The sequence below is a fragment of the Tachypleus tridentatus genome, chromosome 8 (genome assembly GCF_004210375.1).
Source record: "Tachypleus tridentatus isolate NWPU-2018 chromosome 8, ASM421037v1, whole genome shotgun sequence".
NCBI classification, from domain to species: domain Eukaryota; kingdom Metazoa; phylum Arthropoda; class Merostomata; order Xiphosura; family Limulidae; genus Tachypleus; species Tachypleus tridentatus.
Genome location: NC_134832.1, coordinates 90,015,641 through 90,038,392, shown reverse-complemented (window position 1 = coordinate 90,038,392; position 22,752 = coordinate 90,015,641). Strand labels below are relative to the sequence as shown.

The window sequence follows — 22,752 nt, the reverse complement described above, 5'->3', positions numbered from 1 at the left end:
TCAGAGTAAAACAGCTGTTAAAAACCTTTTATTTTTTACTATTCCCCGTTATACAAAAAAGAGGAATCGAATCCCTGATTGTTGTTTTTCACTCTTTATAATTTTATAAAACATGTCATAATATTATATTTCTCATTACACATCGTTTAGAGATTACTTACATTATTTTAAAAAATACTGGTTAGAAACAACATACTTTACATGGACACCGTATAATTTATTCAGTGATGTTATGAAACCTGTCTTATACCGAACATAAGCTTCGGGCTATAGCGATGAACTATGTATCTATTATTTTTATACGTGTCTAAAACTTTAGTAGCTGGTTATCGCAGTTGAATGAAATTCACATCAGACGTTTGCATACTTAATGATAGATTAGCTTTAATAAACCTAATATGAGAGAGAGACCTGTTTTATAGTTGTGAGTTCCATGTTTTCGAAGGACTGTGTTTACCTCGTTTTTCAAGGTTTTTGTTTTTTATAAAACATGTTTTCTTGATAATTGAACCAGTCTTTACACAACTTAACTTCTAACGTACATTACGAAAAACAAATTCAAGGTTGTTTCATTATAGCCTGAAACCTAAACATAAATATTATACTTGTTCAAGCAAGCAGTCAGAAGCAGTCGCGACTTGAGTATGCGTGTGCATGTCATAACACTTGCAAATCCAAAATTCTTGTTGCTTAAGAGAAATCGGAATGAGTTAATCAGTCAAGACATTTGAACGTGAATTTGTTGTATTCATAATAAGCCACATTTAAATTGTTCGTAGTTAATGATCAGCATGTCTTGGAGCAATGCACCTAAACAACTGCAACATGTAATTAAAACATTTATAGTTCTTATGACATTTGTGAGTTTATCAAATCATTCTGGAAATGATCAGACGGTCAAAAGTTTGCAAGGACAAAACGTTGGAAGTAATATAACAATTGAAATAACTTCTCAGCAGAATGTAGAAGATGAATCTGTTTATGCAAAAGTGGAAAATGGAGAAGTTGAATCTTCAACTTTGTCTCTACAGAATGATGTCAGGCATACTGTTCTAAGTAGTGTAAACGTCAGAATAGGAATTGAAGATGGTCCTTCGTCTGTTGTCCAAACTAAAACACCATCAACAAAAACATCTGAAAATAAAAGCGAGGGTGTGAAAATTATTGGACTTGAAGACACTGTTGTTGATGAGCCAACAGAGCTAATTTCTTCAGTGCCAAGCAGTTTTCAGGGGTTGGAAGCATTTCAGGAAACATTGCAAAGACTAAGGAAAAGGGGCCAAGATTTTGCCATTCAAGCTATAAAACAAGCACTACCAACACTGATCCGATTAAACTCAGAAATCAGAATTTCCTCTAGTTGTTCTGGAAGTCTGTTAAAGTTAGCTATAGGCATACGGAAAATTGAGGAATGGGCCATTAAAAGTAAGTGGATCGAATAATATGTTTCAGTTCTAGAAACGAATACCTTCTCTCTCTTTAACGAGTGTAAAGTCAGTACAAGATAAATATATGCAAAATATCATAACGAAATAATTATCGTGTTAAACACTTTGCCTGTTGTTATTTGAAGTTAACTTAAACCTGTAGGGTATGTAAAAAAAATGTAAAATGGTGTTACTCTTAAAAATTTGAAAATTAGTTCTTGTTAATTAACAACTCCATAAAAGCTATGGTGATTTGATATTAATAGTTGAAATAGTAAGTAGTCTAAACAATGACTTATTCCTAATTACTATTTTGTTAGTTTATTTTAGTTACTAAATATTAAGTAGTAACTGTATTTTATTATGCATTACGACTACCAATCTTAAGTCACCTTTATGGAAGTCTTAAAAGGGTCCTGCGAGAGCATTATTTTGTTTAAATATTCCAGATTTTAGTGTTTCTACTTTGGAATGCTGCACTTATATGTAATTGAAAACTACGCTTGTTCATAATCATCAAAAATCGATCCCTTTAAAGACCAAACACTGTTTCACAGCTAGTTAGTTCTCTATAAAAGTTGAGCTCTACATTAAATATCAATGATATTACAGAAACTGCGATTAGAGACAAGGGGAATATTTTTTTTTTTTGTTTGAGCGTATAGAATGCTTAGTCCAATGTTTATTGTTAAAGCGTTTTTAATTCAAACATTGGCACCTTCAGTAATATTTTATGGGAGGAGAATTATGAGCACCACCTCCTACGAAATGCACTGCTGGCCAAAATCTTAAGGCCAATGATCACAAAGAAAAAATATGCATTTTACGTTATTAGACTCAACCACTCATTTGAGTAGAGCTTCGAAAGATAAAAAATAAGAAAAGGGAAAATAAAAATAACAAACGTTTTTAGCATTTAATAGGAAAAGTGTGTACACTATGAAATTAGCCTAAATACTAGCTGGTCAAAAGTTTAAGACCATACCAAAAAGAAGTCCTAAACAGGGTAAAAAATGCCCAACAAAAAGTCTCAGTAGTGAATTGCACGACCGTTATTGCGAATAACTGTAAACATTCACTTTGGCATGGTCGATATAAGCGTTTGCAGAAGGCTGGTTGGAATGTTATTCCAAGCGATAAAGATGGCTTTACGAACATCATGCACTGTTTGGAATTGACGTCCATTTCTATAGACTTTCCTTGCCATCCACCCCCAAACACTTTCAATGGGCTTCAGTTCGAGCGAACACGCTGGATGGTCCAAAAGAATCACGTTATTCGCCATGAAAACGTCCTTTGTCCTGCGGGCATTGTGGATTGCAGCGTTGTCCTGCTGAAAGATCCAGTCTTTTCCACACAAGCGAGGGCCTTCAGTCAGTAAGGATGCTCTCTCCAGCATGTCAATGTAGCTAGCTGCCGTTTGACGCTCCTGTATGAGAGGAGAAAGCCCCCCGTATCATGATGAAACCTCCTCTTCCGTGTCGTGTGCAAAATGTCTCCGGTGGGATATCCTTATTGTGCCAGTAACGTTGAAAGCCATCAGGACCATCCAGGTTAAATTTTTTCTCATCAGAAAACGAAATCTTTGTCCACTTTTCTACGTCCCATGTTTGGTGTTTCTCAGCAAAGGTTAACCGAACTGTTTCTTGGTGTGGTAGGAGGCGTGGCCCTTAAAGACGTTTACGGTTTTTAAAGCCTTTCTCTCGTATATGCCGTATTATTGTTCTTGAACTGCATTCTGCGTCCGTAAGGGCCTTAATCTGGTTCGACGATCGACTAGTGTCTTGATGGACAACCCGTTGAATCCTCCTACTCAACGCTGGCGAAATTTTCTTGGGCTGGCCACTTGAAATTCTCGTCCCGTATCCCTCAGGGTCTTTTAAGAAATTTGCAACAGCAGTTTTACTACGCTCAATCTCACCAGTGATGGCACGTTGAGAGAGACCTTGCTTTTGCAGCTCGACAATTCTGCCACTTTCAAACTGTGTCAACTTTTTAGCCTTTCCCATGTTTTTTTCCCCAGTGTAACACAGGAGATGTCAGTGGGAGATGTTGATAACGCTAATGCTTGAACACAAATGACTAAATTTCTTTACGTGTTTACCGATTAACGCTTTGTTTCTGTATGGTCTTAAACTTTTGATCAGCTAGTATTTAGGCAAATTTCACAGTGTTCACATTTTTCCTTTTAAGTGCTAAAAAGAGTTTTTTATTTTTATTTTCCTTTTTCTTATTTTCATCTTTCGAAGCTCTACTCAAATAAGTGGTTGAGTCTAACAACGCAAAATGCATATTTTATCTCTATGTTCATTAGCCTTAAGATTTTGGCCAGCAGTGTATATATAATATAACACGTTTCGGAGTTCATACGTCAACTGTAATAACTGTGGAAAAGACAGGGGATTATGAACAATTCAATATTTGCTACTTATTAGCAGACGAAAATAGACAAAAATATAAACATAACTTGAAATTAATCAAAGACAATCTGAATTCAGACATGTTACTAACGGCAATCAAAGTAAAATAAGTTTGTTTCACAAGTTCATTCCTTCTCTTAGCACATTATTAAGTAATGCATTGTGCTACAGCGTGTCCATAATATTAGTCCACATATTCATAGCCACCAAATTTTCGAGGGGTATTTGCATTAATGAACTTAGTGACATGTTTTTATTATTTTAAGGTTTTAAAATTTTTACTCACAAGCTATCTAAATGATATAAAACTATTTCGTATGATGTAAAAAGGTTGTTTTTGCAGATTATCGAATTCAGGAAATGGCAGATGACTTCTTTTTTTTTTTTGTCAACTTCTGTCTTTTCTGCTTCTGTGAATATTTTCTCTTCTTCTCATCAGTCGAAGTTAAAATCCAATTACACTGTTCAATATTATTTCTCTTGACTCTTCACTGAGAAAGAGCCAGATCTCCCATTAGCTTTTGCAAGTCAAATAAAACCTTGTCTGGCTGATGCAAATTTAATAAATGTTCATAAGTTTAACGAAAACATTGGGTGGCGACAAATATTCTGTATCTGCGATCTTTGCAGTTGCAGATAAAAGGTTTGGATCTACTATGGATATATTAGTATACCATTCTCCATGCTTTGAAAATCTATTGGTTACACTTCCATGAGTCTTATCCATAATCAAGTTGAACATCTCTTTGTAGGTGTTGGCTGCAACTTCTGGATCATTCTCAGCAACAATCTATCAAAAAAAAATTCTTGCTGACAAAACTCTAACATAATATCTGTGCTCGATAAATAAGCCATTTGTGTGTGCAAATTATGAGGTCTTAGAAAAGTCACGAATCAAATCTTTAATTTATTCTCTAACTGTCTATTTCATTTTATAAGCAGCAACAATCATCTGAAAGTCCATTTGTTGAATCCAGACCAGCATTCTTGTGTGTATATATATATAGACACCACGAAACAAGTATATACCACTGAAGTTATAAAATACATTAACCAAGTTAGTATTAATGTATGTGGTGCCTCTTAAAATAAGGTTTAAAGCATGGGTATAACACCACATTTGAATACGATCTACCCAATGGGCTATCTGGGCTCTACCTATCACTGGTATCGAAACTCTGCCTTCGATTAAACATTTTGTAATAGAAACTACGTGTAACTGGTTATGATAACGTGAACTGCAACGACGTCGTAACATTTCAAAATCAGGCCCTACATATCCAGGTGGTTAAAACTCTCGACTGGTAATCTGAGAGTCGCGGATTCGAATCTCCGTCACACCAAACATGTTCGCCTTTTCAGCCATGGAGGCGTTATAATGTGACGGTATATCCCACTATTCGTTGGTAAAAGTTGGGCTGTCTGATTGGTTAAATTAATTGCCATTAAAATATATCGAGAATAATAATGAGAAACAGGAAATATTTACAGTACACTTTGTTAGTTTATCTTTTACAATTTCTGTTTTAATCAGTGCTGGACTCTTGCGGTAAGATACCGGCTGGAATACTTCATGGGACATTAGGAGAACTAGGTGATTACGAGCAGTGTCAGGATATTGTTGTTTACAGACAGAGAGGTAACCATGAGGAACGGTTTCGAGGTCAATATTGTTCAATCAACATAAAGCCCTACTTGCCTGCTGGAGTAGAGTATCACGTATATACATCAAACAAAACGGTAAGGGTTAGCTATTAGGTTACACAAGACTAAATAATATAAAACGGTGAGAAATATGATCATACCTTCATAAAACGTCGAAAGATTGATTCAAAACTGTTAGTATTGTTCTATTTATTCAGAAAATTCATGTATTTTTTAGATCGTAAAATTGTCAGTTAATAAAAAAATCGTTAATTTTTTAGTATTAGTTATAAAGCAACAAACATGAATACCAATGACCAACAGCCGTTGATTGTGTGTTTTCTTATAGCAAAGCCACATCAGGCTATCTGCTGAGCCCACCAAGGGGAATCGAACCGCTGATTTTAGGGTTGTAAATCTGGGGACATACCGCTGTACTAGCGGGGGGAAAAAACCGTTGAAGCTGGGAATATTTTGTAGAGGGAATTGAAAAACATTGAATAAAATTATAAATTCGGTTGCAGCAATATCTTCAAACGTCTTACTGAAACTAGTATTTTGAGATGTTTATCTAAGTGAAAAACAACAACAAAACATTAACCACAATCTTTGTTCAACAGGTTTACACATGCAGCAGCACATAGTGCTAGCCTCTAGCCAGAAACTATAGCTTAGTACGATGTGAAACTGAAATAATAATGGTAAATAACGTAAAGTAACTTATATACTATGAGTTCTATTCACAGGTCAGGAGTCAATAACAGATAAAATATGTTTTTAGATAAGAAATATCTTGCTGAATCGCCATCAGAAAAATGCTTTTACTGCGTCTTTTGGTATTAGTATATAGTTATATCAGTTAAAAGTTTAATGTAGGTTGCGAATCCTAGTCATATACAGAAGTATACACAAATCAGATTTATAGACCAAGCTGATTCTGAAATAATTCCCATATCTGTTCACGCATACATGTCTATATTGTACACACCAGTGGACCCGACATGGCCTGATGGTTAAGGCACTCGACTCGTAATCCAAGGGTCGCAGGTTAAAATCGCCGTCACACTAAACAAGCTGGCCCTTTCAGCCGTGGGGGCGTTATAATGTGATATTCAATCCCACTATTCCTTGGTAAAAGAGTAGCCCAAGAGTTGGCGGTGGGTGGTGATGACTATCTGCCTTCCCTCTAGTCTTACAATGCTAAATTAGGGATGACTAGCGCAGATAGCCCTCGTGTAGCTTCGCGCGAAATTCAAACTGATCTGTTATTTAACCCTTTACGCGCGTATATAGAACCAACTGTTAAGTATAATCTGAAAGTACAATTTATGCAAATAGGTTAATTTAACTTGCGTATCTAATGACTTTACCCTTCCAAATGTGACCGCCACACGGCGACGGGTGCTCTTAAATGGTTAACCGTATCTTATTATGTTTGTCCCAGAATATTTTAGTTCGTTTATTTTTTGAAAGGAGAATAATTTAGGCTATATCCTTTTTTTCCGTTTAGGTTCACGAACTGGAAGAAATGTATGCGATTATGTCCAGAGGAAGCTTACGTCTGGGAATTTGTCTCCCCTCTTCATGCTCAATGGATGACGTCAAGCAGATGGTCAATCAAGGTTAGAAAGCGACAGGCATTTTTTCATTTAGTCCATCTCCATAAGGTTAATTAATATTATATGCCATTATGTAAACATTTATATTTAACTTCAGCTCTAACCGTTATAAATATATTGACACATTTAATAATCAATAACTAAGGCTTAAAACATGAAATCCATTGCAAAGAAAGAACGCCAGACATTGAATATTTCATAATGTGAGTGACACATGTATATTAAAACATAAAGTGAGGGATTTCTTTTCCATGTTTTTTTTTAACTTTTTTATCTCAAGCTGTCACAATTTTAGCAATTTCAGGTGTTATTTATCCATTTACGGTAAGGCCCGGCATGGCCAAGCGTGTTAAGGCGTGCAACTCGTAATCTGAGGGTCGCGGGTTCGCATCTCCGTCGCGCCAAACATGCTCGCCCTTTCAGTCGTGGGGGCGTTATAATGTAACGGTCAATTCCACCATTCGTTGGTAAAAGAGTAGCCCAAGAGTTAGCGGTGGGTGGTGATGACTAGCTGCCTTCCCTCTTGTCTTACACTGCTAAATTAGGGACGGCTAGCACAGATAGTCCTCGAGTAGCTTTGTGCGAAATTCAAAAACAAACAAAAATATCTATTTACGGACTAACTAATACTCTATAAATTGACAAAAGTATATCTGAAAACTGTTATTGAGTTCCCCGCTGGTACAACGCTTACTCTACGCATTTACAATGCTAAAATCAACGGTTCGATGCCCTTGGTGGACTCAGCAGATAGCCCGATGTAGCTTTGTTATAAGAAAACAGATACACACACTGTTACTAAAAACAAAAGCTGAAAGAAAAAGTCATTTTAATGATTTGCGAAAGGAATATCCTAACTTTCAACAAGTCCTGTAGACGAAGCTAGTTTTTAATTGGTATCCCTAATTTCGTTTTATAAGCCTCCAAACAAATTACAGTTTCTGTATCTTTTCATAAAAAAGTACCATTCAGTTTGAACGGCCTTAGTATAAAAATTATTTATCGTACATGAATTTATATGGAAGTAGTCTAAAGTTTCCACGTCGGTTTTACATTATTTCAAAATGTATAAACTATTTTCTGTCCATTTCTATCAGGATGTTTCCTTCTTGTCCAGAAAACACAAAACACTGACTTTTACACATATACATATGCTTGTTAGTTCTTTCGTAGTTCACAGTTTTATATTTACTAAAGGCTTAAATCAGGGAGTTCGATTCTCCTCAGTGGCTTTGCTATAAGAAAAACACACACACGCACACTAAAAGCTTAAAATGCAGCCTAAAAAATAACTTAGGTAGAATTAATATATCGTGTCTCCTCAGTGGACTTAGAACGCCAAAAAACGGATTTCAATACTTATGATGTGCAGAACACAGATAGCTTGTTGTGTAGCTTTGTGCTTAACTTGAAACAAACATCATGCTTTAATGGAACTCTTACTTTTTGATACTGGAAAAACTTTTGTTGCGCGATGTGCCACCCTCAACTTTGTCAATTTTTTATCCTGTATGCATATAGATTTGCAATAAGGGTCACGGTTTTTTCCGTTTCTTGTCATGAAGAACTTTACTTTTTCCCATTCTCAGGGTGTATATATGACGTCATGAATACGCCACACCAAGATCTAATGCGCTGGCGTCAACTATATAAATATAATAGTAGTGTCTGATGTATGTCCACATAAATACTTCGCAGGGTGTGGTTGAATCCTCACTAAAATTGGTATAGAGGATCATCAGGTTCATGGGGAAATACACACAAATTTTCAGTTTTTATGAGTATTTTTTACCACTACTTCGCCCTTATTAATGGATCTTCACCAAATTTGGCTTGAAGGTTTTTTTAGGTCCACGAGAAGATACAAGTAAACTTATTGTTTCACATTTTGTGTTTTGTTGTTTTTATGGGCATTTTCTTGTTGTTGTTTTAAAATTATATATAAAGGAAACAATTTTTCATGTCTTAAGATAATCTTCCATTAATTATGAATTTACGTAATTTTCGTCCAGGATACGGGTACCTCAGCTAGTATAATATAATATATCACAAGCAGTTTCACTGAAACAGTGATCTCATTCTCCGACATACTCCACCACAGAATATTATACACTTAATTATCATTTGCTTTGTTACCTACGTATTTTCATAGTAAAAATAAATCTGATACATAGCTAAGATCTTCTGAACTTATTTTGTGGAGTGTTTAAGTACTTTTTATTACGTCATATATATATATATTTACCTGTCCATTAGGTAAATGTAGGCTATGTGAGCTCTACAACAACTTGTCTGATCTCATGTATAAAAGAGTACGTGCAAAACACAGCACATAACCAGTTGTCCATCCTTCACTACTGTTTACAGAACTATAACACGAATGTCGCTTCAAAACATTTAAACATCTCAGGGAAAACAGATACTAAAAGTTAACCTAATAAAAGCATTTCCATTAGAACACTGGCGGTTTACAACTGAGTTAATTCTATTAAAAACCTTTTTATCAAAAGCATTTTACAGCTTGTTGAGAATCCAAGGAGTTGTGTTGTCGTTGATTTCGCTGTACAGAATTTTTTGTCATTTTTGCGCTTTATAAAGAGACATCTGTTTACTTAAATACTTATATGTTATATATGTTTATGTATTATAAGATTAAGAAAACATTTGGATGTATATATATATATCAATATTTTTGGATCTGTAAACGATGACATTGTTTCGAAAATAACTTTTGTATCTTTTCTGCTTAGCAAGGAAAAGAGTGGAATTGAATGTGACTGTTAGTTCGTGTGAAGTTAAGGATTCTGTCTGGCATTTTGACAACAGTCAACTTGCTGTTTTGTAAGTTCACCGCATTCCTTGAAGACTTTCTAAAGTTTAATACTCTGTTTGGTGTTTAAACGACAAGTTTACAACATTTTAAATAAATAATTTAAATACTCCAGCTTTTACCTTTTCTTGTCTACTTATGTGATAGTGCATTCGATTTGTTCAGTTTTACAATAATGTAATTATGTGTGTGTGGTTTCTTATAGCAAAGCCACATCAGGCTATCTGCTGAATTCACCGAGAGGAATGGAATTTTGTTTTTGAAATGATATTTTACTTACTTCTCAAAATAACTTATGGCAACAAAAATTACATTTTACGGAAAACTTGAATCTTGGATAAGTTAAACCGGAAAGTTTAATTTTGAATTATCTACAATACAAGACTTATTGTTATAAGACACCATACGAAATGTGTGTTTGTTATCGTTTTTCTTTGACCACCGAAAAATTAAAATATGGTTTTAATCAATTTTCAAGATGCTTCATTTGATAAAGTGATGATTGCAATGAAAACAGTTAATGATTAGTTATAATGACTCATTTTAATAACTTTTTTACTTTGTTCAGCTCCGTAGGTGGCATGATGTAAAAACCATTTTGTTTCTATGACATACAATATTATGTATTTACCTAATATGACATGCTTGCTATACCAAGCAATTGAAAAATAGTGTCTGATCTGTGATGTTTATCAGATTATTTTATCGTATTAAACATAAGCTAAATAGAGGATTTTGGAGCCAAACATTTTGTATGTGATTAGGACGTTCAACTCTCCAAGTTTGAGTTGTGTGATAGGAATACATTGCTGAACATGCTTGCCATTTCAACCAAGGAAGCGTAATAATCGCTATTTGTAATTAAAGAGTTGCCCAAGAGTTGTCAGTAGATGATGTTGACAAACAGCTATCCCTCTAAACTATCATTATTCAGTTAAGAACGTCTAGTGTATTTGCTATTAATAGCAAAGGCACCTAGCTGATGAATCAATGCATTATAATCATTGTAGGGATTTAGGACATTGCATACTACTTATGAGACCAGTATGTTACATTAAATATTTACTGAAAGTAGCTTGACTCGTACAGAAGTTAATGATAGTAAGTCCATTGATTTATGGTTGATGATGACAAAGGAACCGGCCCCCCGCTAGTACAGCGGTATGTCTCCGGATTTACAACGCTACAATCAGCGGTTCGATTCCCTCGGTGGGCTGAGCAGATAGCCCTTTGTGGCTTTGCTATACGAAACACACACACACACACACAAAGGAACGATGTGCTCCTGTTTTATTTAACCTGAGATTCAACTATCATCAGCACTTATCCTTGTTCCTTCTAACATGCATTTGATAGAGTCAGGACTATGATTCGGCTGTCAAGGGTGAAGCAACTGAGGTAATCCATGATGACGAGACACCCACTTGAAGTAAATATGTTTCTCAGGACGGCTAGTATTGGTATTTACACTTCTACTAATAAAGCAGAACAACATTTCGGCATTTTTAGGTCATCTTTAAGTTGACAAAAGAACTGAAGGTACTACAGATTGTTTGGATATCTGACATATTACAACGCTAGAAATCAAGTTTCGATCATCGTGGTGGGAAGAGCACAGATTACACATGAATAGTTTTATGCCTAACATCAATCAGACAAATGAATACACACACACACACACACACACTAATGACTACCATTTCGTGAGAAGAATATAGAAAATAATTTAAGTGATTTGTCATATAAACTTTTCTTCCACACCTGATGTGTGTCATTTAGGTATTTACCAACGCAGAAACTTAATAATATCAGTATCAAAATGAAAGCCGTATGTCATGGTCTTTTATAGGCTTCTTGATCAATAACGCCTTCTAGTGGCACATCGATATTTCTGCGGATTTACAACACTAGAACCGAGTTTCCATATCCATAATAGGCACAGCATATATGGCCCATTTTGTAACATTGTGCTGTGATACAGACGAACAAACAATGATCGATAACATGATGCGGAAAACAATCAGACCAAAATGATAATTAGATCAACAAAGTTAAAGATAAGTCTCAGTATTTAAGAAGGTACTTCTTCCTTTAATGAACTATTCTTAAAAATCAAGCTTACAAAACGTAAAAAAGAATTAACAGAACTTGATGTAAATATTCTCACTTGCTTGTTCTCGTGCTTTGACATGTGTGTTAGTGTCATTTTACGAGCTAGCGGTTCTAACTTTATTACAGTAGTTAATATTTATACTTATTTGTTACACATATTTAAAATATCCATATCATTTCTCCTTGTTCATTCGAAAACTTGCATGGTTGCGCATAATTCCAACGTTGTACACTGAATAGCAACAGAGAAGCGGAATTGTTAAGACTAATTCATTTTTTCTGCTTAATTTCAGCTCGTTTAATGCTTCGGTGTTAGCCATTGTACTAGTGGGAACAGTAATTGAATTATCCCGTCGATGTGTTCAAAGACGAAGAAATGGCAATGCTAAGGACCGAGCAGAGACATGCAAGTACCTTTTGTAGCTGCTTGATTTTAGAAATGTTAGTTGTTTCTTGCAGGGTTTGTTTCAGAAATGTTACATTCATAGAATTATATATTTATTCTGAAGTTCTTCTTTAGAAAAAAATATTAAAATTTTTAACTAAGCGAATTTCTTTTTTTATTATCTTTCTATAAGTAAAAAATATCAGTAAAAACTCAATATGTACATAAATAAACTAGTAACCAGGATAACAATTATGATTTTATTTCATAATATGGAATAAAATCATGAAAATTCACCACTTTTCTCCATTTTCTGTTTTTCAATTTTGTTCTTAAACTCTGTTAATATTACAGAGGTAATACGTTGACATCGGTTTGATGTTTTGTTTGTTAAGGTTATTAAGTGCGACTTTGTTAAATACTTAAAGTTCTTTTGTTTTTTCTAATACAATATGTTTTAATATAACAATACATTCAATTTGAATAAAATAAAAACCTATGGCTTACCAAAATATTGTATACTATCTATTTCATTCTATAAACCTACCAAAAATATACAATTCTGCAATATATTTCCAGGATCTCAATTAAATAACAAAATATTCCATGTAAGCACAGCGTATTTTATTTCCAAGTAGTTTGTAGACTACAAAATTAATTGAAGTAAGAACGTACAATAGGAAGACTTTCCTCTTAACAAACACGAATGAGTGGAAGAATATGATGTAGAAGGAGAGGGAAAACATAACAAAAGATTATTTTAAGAGTGGAAACAGATATGTCAAAAAGATCATGATAAAACTTCAGGCTTGAAGAGACTCGACCAAGAGACTGAAACGAGATCAAACCTGTTACAGATCTTAATCTTATGGTTATAAATATTTCAAGGAAATGCAAAATGCTCAGTCAAATAAAAACATTTCGTCAAATGTTCATACTCAGGTAAACTTTTGATGTGATAGTAACATCTTAAGAAAATCAAAAATTAAGATTCGAAAGCTTTATCCATATAAATAAAAACATATATTTTGTATATCTTCCGGATGAGCATGACTTTATAAGAAGCGTGATGAAATCGCTATAAAAATAACCCAAGAACTGGCGGTGGGTGCTTTTAACTAGCTGCCTTCTCTCTTGTCTGTCAGTTGAAAGTCAGGGATAACAATGCTCAAGTAGCCATTTTGTAACTTTGAGTGAAGTTCTGAAACAATAAAAAAATCTTAGCTGTTTGACATAATTGTATTATATGACGTTAGCAAATATACTGGAATATCATTGGATAGTATATCCACGTCACGTAAGGTTGCCAGAACTCAATTTAAAAGTTTCAAAGCTAAATTATTAAATATTACTAGTCTGTGCCAATATATCGATGAATGTAAAACTCTTTTTGAAATTGTAATTTACCTTTCACAACTGAATAATTTTTTTGTCTTTTCAACTTCCCATTTAATTCAGTTTCAAACTGGAATCATGATTATATGTGTGTTTTATAAGTAGGTTGTGTTGATTAATTTGAACACCTTCACTGAGATATGTAAATACTTTATGAACAATAATTTTATAATACAAGTGCCTTTTGAATTATACATGTTACAGGTCTTGCCATTCAAGTAATAGAAAGCTTTTCTGCTTATGGAAATACTCAGTATCAACTGAGTACTCATGTTGAAAATAATCACTTGCGTGTTGTGGATGGACTACGAGTTATTACCATGACCTGGATCATTTTGGGAGAAATATACCAGTCAATGGAGACGAACCAGACAGGTAACAAATTTATAAACTTGTCCTAAGTAAGGAATTAAATAAGTAATGCTAACAAAAGCTTTCAATGTGTATTCGTTTTCGGCATCTTTGCTTTATCTATTGGTTAATTTTTGTTTTACTAACATTAATAAAACATGTTAATTTTGTAAAGCAAAACAAACTCTGTTTTTCTTTCATGTTTCATATTTAGTTTAACATAACTTTTCAGTCATTACCAATTGTACCTCGAACGGTAGTGCACATACAGATATGCTCTTAAAATGCTGCTTAAAATACAGTTTAGCTTCTGTTTTGTTTTTTTACATGTACAAACAGGTGCATTAAGAAAAATATTTAATCTTCGAGAAGACTTCGCCTTCCAGATGGTTATCCAGTTTCCTTTTGCCCTTGATACTTTATTTTTCACCAGGTACGTTTAAAATCGTCGCTATTGATCGTTTGTGTGTTTAGTAAATTTGTTAAAATTGAAATAAATTATAATAGCTTAATAACAATGACAGTATTTATATACTTGATTAAATTTTTCAGTCACTACAGCAGATAGTAGATAAAAGACTGTAAGAACAAACTCTGTCAAAACGTTGTTGCTATATTATTTGCGAGCCTTCTCTTTCTTTTTAAAAATCCTAGAAAAATGTGACTGACTAACACTTTTTTATATAATCCCTAATCCTAAAAGACTTGAAGATTTTCGCCTTTCCGTTATCAGTTATATTTTTTCTTGTCGAATCCCCTCCTCAAAGAACGAACGTGTTTGGTGTGACTGGGGTCTCTTACAGACTTCGAGAAATTTGAAGAATTTTCGGTAAAAAGTCTAACCATAATTATGGATTATCTGATACAAATTTCTCCTCCTTATCATATATATTGGCTAGATGTCAAGGTCGAACACTATAATTTTGTGTTATTCTATTTGATGGTATTTTATTAAAGTAAATCTTGACTCATGTGTTACGACTTTTATTCATTTAGTAACGTCTCTCTGTTAACAAATAAAACAAATAAATAACGTCTATAAAAAGACAAAGTAGTTAAAATATTTTAGGGAGTTTGAAAAGGGGGAGCTCCCCCTATATCCCCCCCCCGAATGAAACATTGTTCCGGCATTAAAAATCTCTCTAGCTATTCATGTAGTATACAAATCAATATAAGCTTATTTTGTAATAACATCTGGATATTTTTAACATATCAATATTATGGAGAATCAACAGAAAAGAATATTAGTAATTATGGGTCGGAGACCTTAAATCTTTTTACTACTACTAGGGTTATATAATATCCTTACCATTGATTTGGCTTTGTTAAAGAATTAAGACAAAGAGTATACTTCTTTACATATTTATGAAAACATGATTTCGTTTCATACGAGTAACATATTTTATGAATGTTTGCTAAGTGCAACTAGAGGTTTCGTTGTGACAGACAATGACAGATGTATTGTAGCTAAATGTTAGAAATCTATAAAACGAAAATGTTATTGTTTTGTTTTTATTCCACGAAACCTTTTCAGCTGTTTATCTGAAGCCCCCACGATGTGGCGATTGTTACTTGAAGAAATAATATATTACCTGTATCACCAATTAGAGAAGGGGTGGAGCAGTTGGTCCGGGCTTAAAGCTCAAAAGGACCTCAAATATAGACATTTGTTGTTGTTTTTTCTGTATTTGCTAAATTTCGAGGCTTGTTTTTATGTGCTTCCCAATCCAACCAAAATGTGACACAGACTGTCATCTTAGAGCTACATATTATACATATACAACAAATTAAATGTTCAAATTATGTCTCTCTGAACTTCTGAAAGGTTTGATTACCTGTATGGAACTCCAAACAATATTCTAGTTTCCAGCTAATCGTTGCCTTTAAAATGATACAAGACTCATACTGTTATTACATGCGCATAAGCAGGAGGGGTACAATTGGTAGAATAGCACCCTTAAGTTGCAGTTATACACGTATACGACATTTAAAACGTGTAAAAGCAGTTGTAAATATCAGAATGTATCATGTTTGGTGAAAATTACAAAATGTTTTCAAATATAGCTTCGTCATTCAGGGTATTTTTATTCCTTCTTAAGTAACATAGTATAGATTTCTGTCTGCATTCTTATATTGTCATAATAATCTTAACGGAATTTTAAAATAAAGAACATACAATCCGATACAATGTTAAAATAGCAGCCACGTGAAGTATAATTTTATGGCTATCTGCAGTACGAGTAGCCCAGTTTCTATATTTGTTGTATGGATATGATGGCTAATCTTTTCTCATGAGGTTATTGTAAAAGCCAAGAAATAGATGCAAAAGTTACTTGTATTATACTTTTATGTTGTTAAGTGCCCAAACTTTAGGCACAAGAATGGGTTGTAATTCTATTTCGAGCAAATCTATACGAAGACTATCTGTACTATCCGTCCCTAATTTAGGAGAGAAAGACTAGAAGAAAGACTGCTAGACATCACCGCCCACTTTTTGGGCTACTTTTTTGCCAATAACGCTCCCACGGCTGAAAAAGCAAGCATGTTTGCAGAGTCAGAGATTCGAACCCGCGGCTCTCAACTTGTGAGTCAAACTCCCTAACGTCTTGCCATGTCAGTCTGCAAAAAGGATTATAATTAGTACAATATAAAATGTACCACATCTTCGAGTTAAAATTTATTTATTTTTACCATTTATAATTGTTAAATATATATGGAACACTTGTTGTTTTTTCACTTGAAGTTATTATGAACTTACTTCCACCAATGGGCGGTGGACTACAGTTTCAGAATCAATATTCTAATACATTAGTCCTCCAGTGACACAGCGTTAAGGCTACTGACTTATAATGTTAAAACGTGGATTTCAACACCCATGGTAGACACAGAACAGATAGTCCATTGTGTAGTTTTATGCTCATATTTAACTACAAACAAAAATAAGTCTAATATACTAGAGCAGGAAATTGAGGTCCCTGGAAAATTTCATTGGAGCCGTAGAAAATACACACTATACCGTAAATGAACTCAGTATCTAAATATTCCTGTGATGTGGAATTTAGTCAGGAAAGTGAAGGAGAGAGCATTGCTGAAAAAGTTTGGGAACCCATGAATCAAAGCAATCGTACTTCAATAACGAAACAAACAAGAGTGGAATGCGATTCTTTAATTAAAACGTACGGTCGGTTTGATTGCATTCTTGAATGAAGTATTTGTTGGAAAACTTCCCTACTGAATATCAACATAAACAATTCTAGAATTTCATAAATTACTGAATATCGACATAAACTATTCTCGAATTCATTAACTACTGAATATCAACATAAACTATTCTAGAAGTTTATTCTCTTCTGAATATCGACAAAAACAATTCTAGAAGCTCACTAACTACAAAATATCTACATAAACTATTCTAGAAGTTCATTAACTACAGAATATCGACATAAACTATTCTAGAAATCCATTCCCTATTGAATATCGACATAAACTATTCTAGAAGTTCATTAACTACAGAATGTCGACATAAACTATTCTAGAAGTTTATTTCCTTCTGAATATCGACATAAACTAATCTTGAAGTTCATTAACTACAAAATATCGACATAAACTATTCTAGAAGTTCATTAACAACTGAATATCGACATAAACTGTTCTAGAAGTTCAATAACTACTGTATATCGACATAAACTATTCTAGAAGTTCAGTAAATACAAAATATCGACATAAACTATTCTAGAAGTTCATTAACTACAGAATGTCGACAAAAACTATTCTAGAAGTTTATTTCCCTCTGAATATTGACATAAACTATTCTTGAAGTTCATTAACTACTGAATATCGACATAAACTATTCTAGAAGTTCAGTAAATACAGAATATCGACATAAACCATTGTAGAGGTTCATTCCCTACTGAATATCGACATAAACTACTCTAGAAGTTCATTAACTACAGAATGTCGACATAAACTATTCTAGAAGTTTATTTCCTTCTGAATATCGACATAAACTATTCTAGAAGTTCATTAACTACAGAATATCGACAAAAACTATTCTAGAAGCTCATTAACTACAGAATATCGACATAAATTATTCTAGAAGTTTATTAACAACAGAATATCGACATAAACTATTCTAAAAGTTCATTAATTACAGAATATCGACATAAACTATTCTAGAAGTTCATTCCCTACAGAATCTCGACATAAACTATTCTAGAGGTTCATTAAGTACTGAATATCGACATAAACTATTCTAGAAGTTCGTTAACGACTGATAATCGACATAAACTATTCTAGAAGTTCATTAACTACAGAATATCGACCAAAACTATTCTAGCAGTTCATTGACTACAGAATATCGACATAAACTATTCTAGAAGTTTATTAAACCCAGAATATCGGCCTAAACTATTCTAGAAGTTTATTAACTACAGAATATCGACATAAACTATTCTAAAAGTCCATTCCATTTTGAATATCAACATAAACTATTCTATAAGTTCATTAACTACTGTATATCGACATAAATTTTTCTAGAAGTTCATTCCCTACTGAATATCGACATAAACTATTCTAGAAGTTCATTATCTTCTGAATATCGACATAAACTATTCTAATAGTTCATTAACTACTGAATATCGACATAAACTATTCTAGAAGTTCATTAAATACAGAATATCGACATAAATTATTCTAGAAGTTTATTTCTTTCTGAATATCGACATAAACTATTCTAGAAGTTCATCAACTACAGAATATCGACATAAACTATTCAAGAAGTTTATTAACTACAGAATATCGACATAATCTATTCTAGAAGTTTATTAACTACAGAATATCGATTTAAACTATTCTAGAAGTTTATTTCCTTCTGAATATCGACATAAACTTTTCTTGAAGTTTATTAACTACAGAATATCACCATAAACTATTCAAAAAGTCCATTCCCTTTTGAATATCGACATAAACTATTCTAGAAGTTCGTTAACTACGGAATATCGACATAAACTATTCTAGAAGTTTATTAACTACAGAATATCGACATAAACTATTTTAGAAGTTTATTGAACACAGAATATCGACATAAACTATTCTAGATGTTCATTAAATACAGAATATCGACATAAACCATTGTAGAGGTTCATTCCCTACTGAATATCGACATAAACTATTCTAGAAGTTCATTAACTACTGAATATCGACATAAACTATTCTAGAAGTTCATTAACTACAGAATATCGACATAAACTATTCTAGAAGTTTATTAACAACAGAATATCGACATAAACTATTCTAAAAGTTCATTAATTACAGAATATAGACATAAACTATTCTAGAAGTTCATTCCCTACTGAATATCGACATAAACTATTCTAGAAGTTTATTTCCTTCTGAATATCGACATAAACTATTCTAGAAGTTCATTAATTACAGAATATCGACATAAACTATTCTAAAAGTTCATTCCCTACAGAATATCGACATAAACTATTCTAAAAGTTCATTAACTACAGAATATCGACATAAACTATTCTAGAAGTTCATCAACTACAGAATATCGACATAAAGTATTCTAGAAGTTTATTAACTGCAGAATATCGACATAATCTATTCTAGAAGTTTATTAAACACAGAATATCGGCATAAACTATTCTACAAGTTTATTAACTACAGAATACCGACATAAACCTATCTAAAAGTTTATTTTTTTCTGAATATCGACATAAACTATTCTTGAAGTTCATTAACTACAGAATATCACCATAAACTATTCTAAAAGTTCATTCCCTTTTGAAAATCGACATAAACTATCCTAGATGTTCATTCCCTACTGAATATCGACATAAACTATTCTAGAAGATCATTAACTACAGAATATCGACATAAACTATTATAGAAGTTTATTTCCTTCTGAATATCGACATAAACTATTCTTGAAGTTCATTAACTATAGAATATCACCATAAACTATTCTAAAAGTCCATTCCCTTTTGAATATTGACATAAACTATTCTAGAAGTTCATTAATTACAGAATATAGACATAAACTATTCTAGAAGTTCATTCCCTACTGAATATCGACATAAACTATTCTAGAAGTTTATTTCCTTCTGAATATCGACATAAACTATTCTAGAAGTTCATTAATTACAGAATATCGACATAAACTATTCTAAAAGTTCATTCCCTACAGAATATCGACATAAACTATTCTAAAAGTTCATTAACTACAGAATATCGACATAAACTATTCTAGAAGTTCATCAACTACAGAATATCGACATAAACTATTCTAGAAGTTTATTAACTGCAGAATATCGACATAATCTATTCTAGAAGTTTATTAAACACAGAATATCGGCATAAACTATTCTACAAGTTTATTAACTACAGAATATCGACATAAACTATCTAAAAGTTTATTTTTTCTGAATATCGACATAAACTATTCTTGAAGTTCATTAACTACAGAATATCACCATAAACTATTCTAAAAGTTCATTCCCTTTTGAAAATCGACATAAACTATCCTAGATGTTCATTCCCTACTGAATATCGACATAAACTATTCTAGAAGATCATTAACTACAGAATATCGACATAAACTATTATAGAAGTTTATTTCCTTCTGAATATCGACATAAACTATTCTTGAAGTTCATTAACTATAGAATATCACCATAAACTATTCTAAAAGTCCATTCCCTTTTGAATATTGACATAAACTATTCTAGAAGTTCATTAACTACTGAATATCGACATAAACTTTTTTAGAAGTTTATTAAACACAGAATATCGGCATAAACTATTCTAAAAGTTTATTAACTACAGAATATCGACATAAACTATGCTAAAAGTTCATTAATTACAGAATATCGACATAAACTATTCTAGAAGTTCATTCCCTACAGAATATCGACATATACTATTCTTGAAGTTCATTAACTACAGAATATCGACATAAACTATTATAGAAGTTCATCAATTACAGAATATCGACATAAACTATTCTAGAAGTTCATCAACTACAGAATATCGACATAAACTATTCTAGAAGTTTATTAATTGCAGAATATCGACATAATCTATTCTAGAAGTTTATTAAACACAGAATATCGGCATAAACTATTCTACAAGTTTATTAACTACAGAATATCGACATAAACTATTCTAAAAGTGTATTTCCTTCTGAATATCGACATAAACTATTCTTGAAGTTCATTAACTACAGAATATCACCATAAACTATTCTAAAAGTTCATTCCCTTTTGAATATCGACATAAACTATCCTAGATGTTCATTCCCTACTGAATATCGACATAAACTATTGTAGAAGTTCATTAACTACAGAATATCGACATAAACTATTCTTGAAGTTCATTAACTATAGAATATCACCATAAACTATTATAAAAGTCCATTCCCTTTTGAATATTGACATAAACTATGCTAAAAGTTCATTAATTACAGAATATCGACATAAACTATTCTAGAAGTTCATTCCCTACAGAATATCGACATATACTATTCTAGAAGTTCATTCACTACTGAATATCGACATAAACTATCCTAGATGTTCATTCCCTACTGAATATCGACATAAACTATTCTAGAAGTTCGTTAACTACTGAATATCGACATAAACTATTCTAGAAGTTCATTAACTACAGAATATCGACCTAAACTATTCTAGCAGTTCATTGATTACAGAATATCGACATAAACTATTCTAGAAGTTTAGTAAACACACAATATAGGGAAAAAAATATTCTAGAAGTTTATTAACTACAGAATATCGACATAAACTATTCTAAAAGTTCATTAATTACAGAATATCGACATAAACTATTCTAGAAGTTCATTAAATACAGAATATCGACATAAACTATTCTAAAAGTTCATTCCCTTTTGAATATCGACATAAACTATCCTAGATGTTCATTCCCTACTGAATATCGACATAAACTATTCTAAAAGTTCATTAATTACAGAATATCGACATAAACTATTCCAGAAGTTCATTAACTACAGAATATCGACATAAACTATTCTAGAAGTTTATTTCCTTCTGAATATCGACATAAACTATTCTAGAAGTTCATTAACTATAGAATATCGACATAAACTATTCTTGAAGTTCATTAACTACTGAATATCGACATAAACTATTCTAGAAGTTCAGTAAATACAGAATATCGACATAAACCATTGTAGAGGTTCATTCCCTACTGAATATCGACATAAACTACTCTAGAAGTTCATTAACTACAGAATGTCGACATAAACTATTCTAGAAGTTTATTTCCTTCTGAATATCGACATAAACTATTCTAGAAGTTCATTAACTACAGAATATCGACAAAAACTATTCTAGAAGCTCATTAACTACAGAATATCGACATAAATTATTCTAGAAGTTTATTAACAACAGAATATCGACATAAACTATTCTAAAAGTTCATTAATTACAGAATATCGACATAAACTATTCTAGAAGTTCATTCCCTACTGAATATCGACATAAACTATTCTAGAAGTTTATTTCCTTCTGAATAACGACATAAACTA

At 32.6% G+C, this 22,752-nt stretch overlaps 1 protein-coding gene across 3 annotated transcripts; it reads left to right on the top strand.

Moving 5' to 3' along the window:
• Positions 1-601: 601 nt before the first annotated feature.
• LOC143222903 (nose resistant to fluoxetine protein 6-like) lies at positions 602-16,925 on the top strand. Of its 3 annotated transcripts, none has more exons than XM_076450067.1 (8): positions 602-1,425; positions 5,382-5,587; positions 7,002-7,113; positions 9,861-9,951; positions 12,346-12,458; positions 14,037-14,207; positions 14,523-14,616; positions 16,632-16,925. In XM_076450067.1, the coding sequence occupies exons 1-8, from the start codon at positions 783-785 to the stop codon at positions 16,783-16,785; spliced, it is 1,584 nt and encodes a 527-aa protein (XP_076306182.1). In that variant the 5' UTR covers positions 602-782; the 3' UTR covers positions 16,786-16,925. The 3 variants fall into 3 exon arrangements, with proteins under 3 accessions (XP_076306182.1, XP_076306181.1, XP_076306183.1); XM_076450066.1 differs by lacking the exon at positions 16,632-16,925 and adding an exon at positions 15,718-15,994; XM_076450068.1 differs by lacking the exon at positions 16,632-16,925 and adding an exon at positions 14,951-15,156.
• The last annotated feature ends 5,827 nt before the right edge of the window (positions 16,926-22,752 follow it).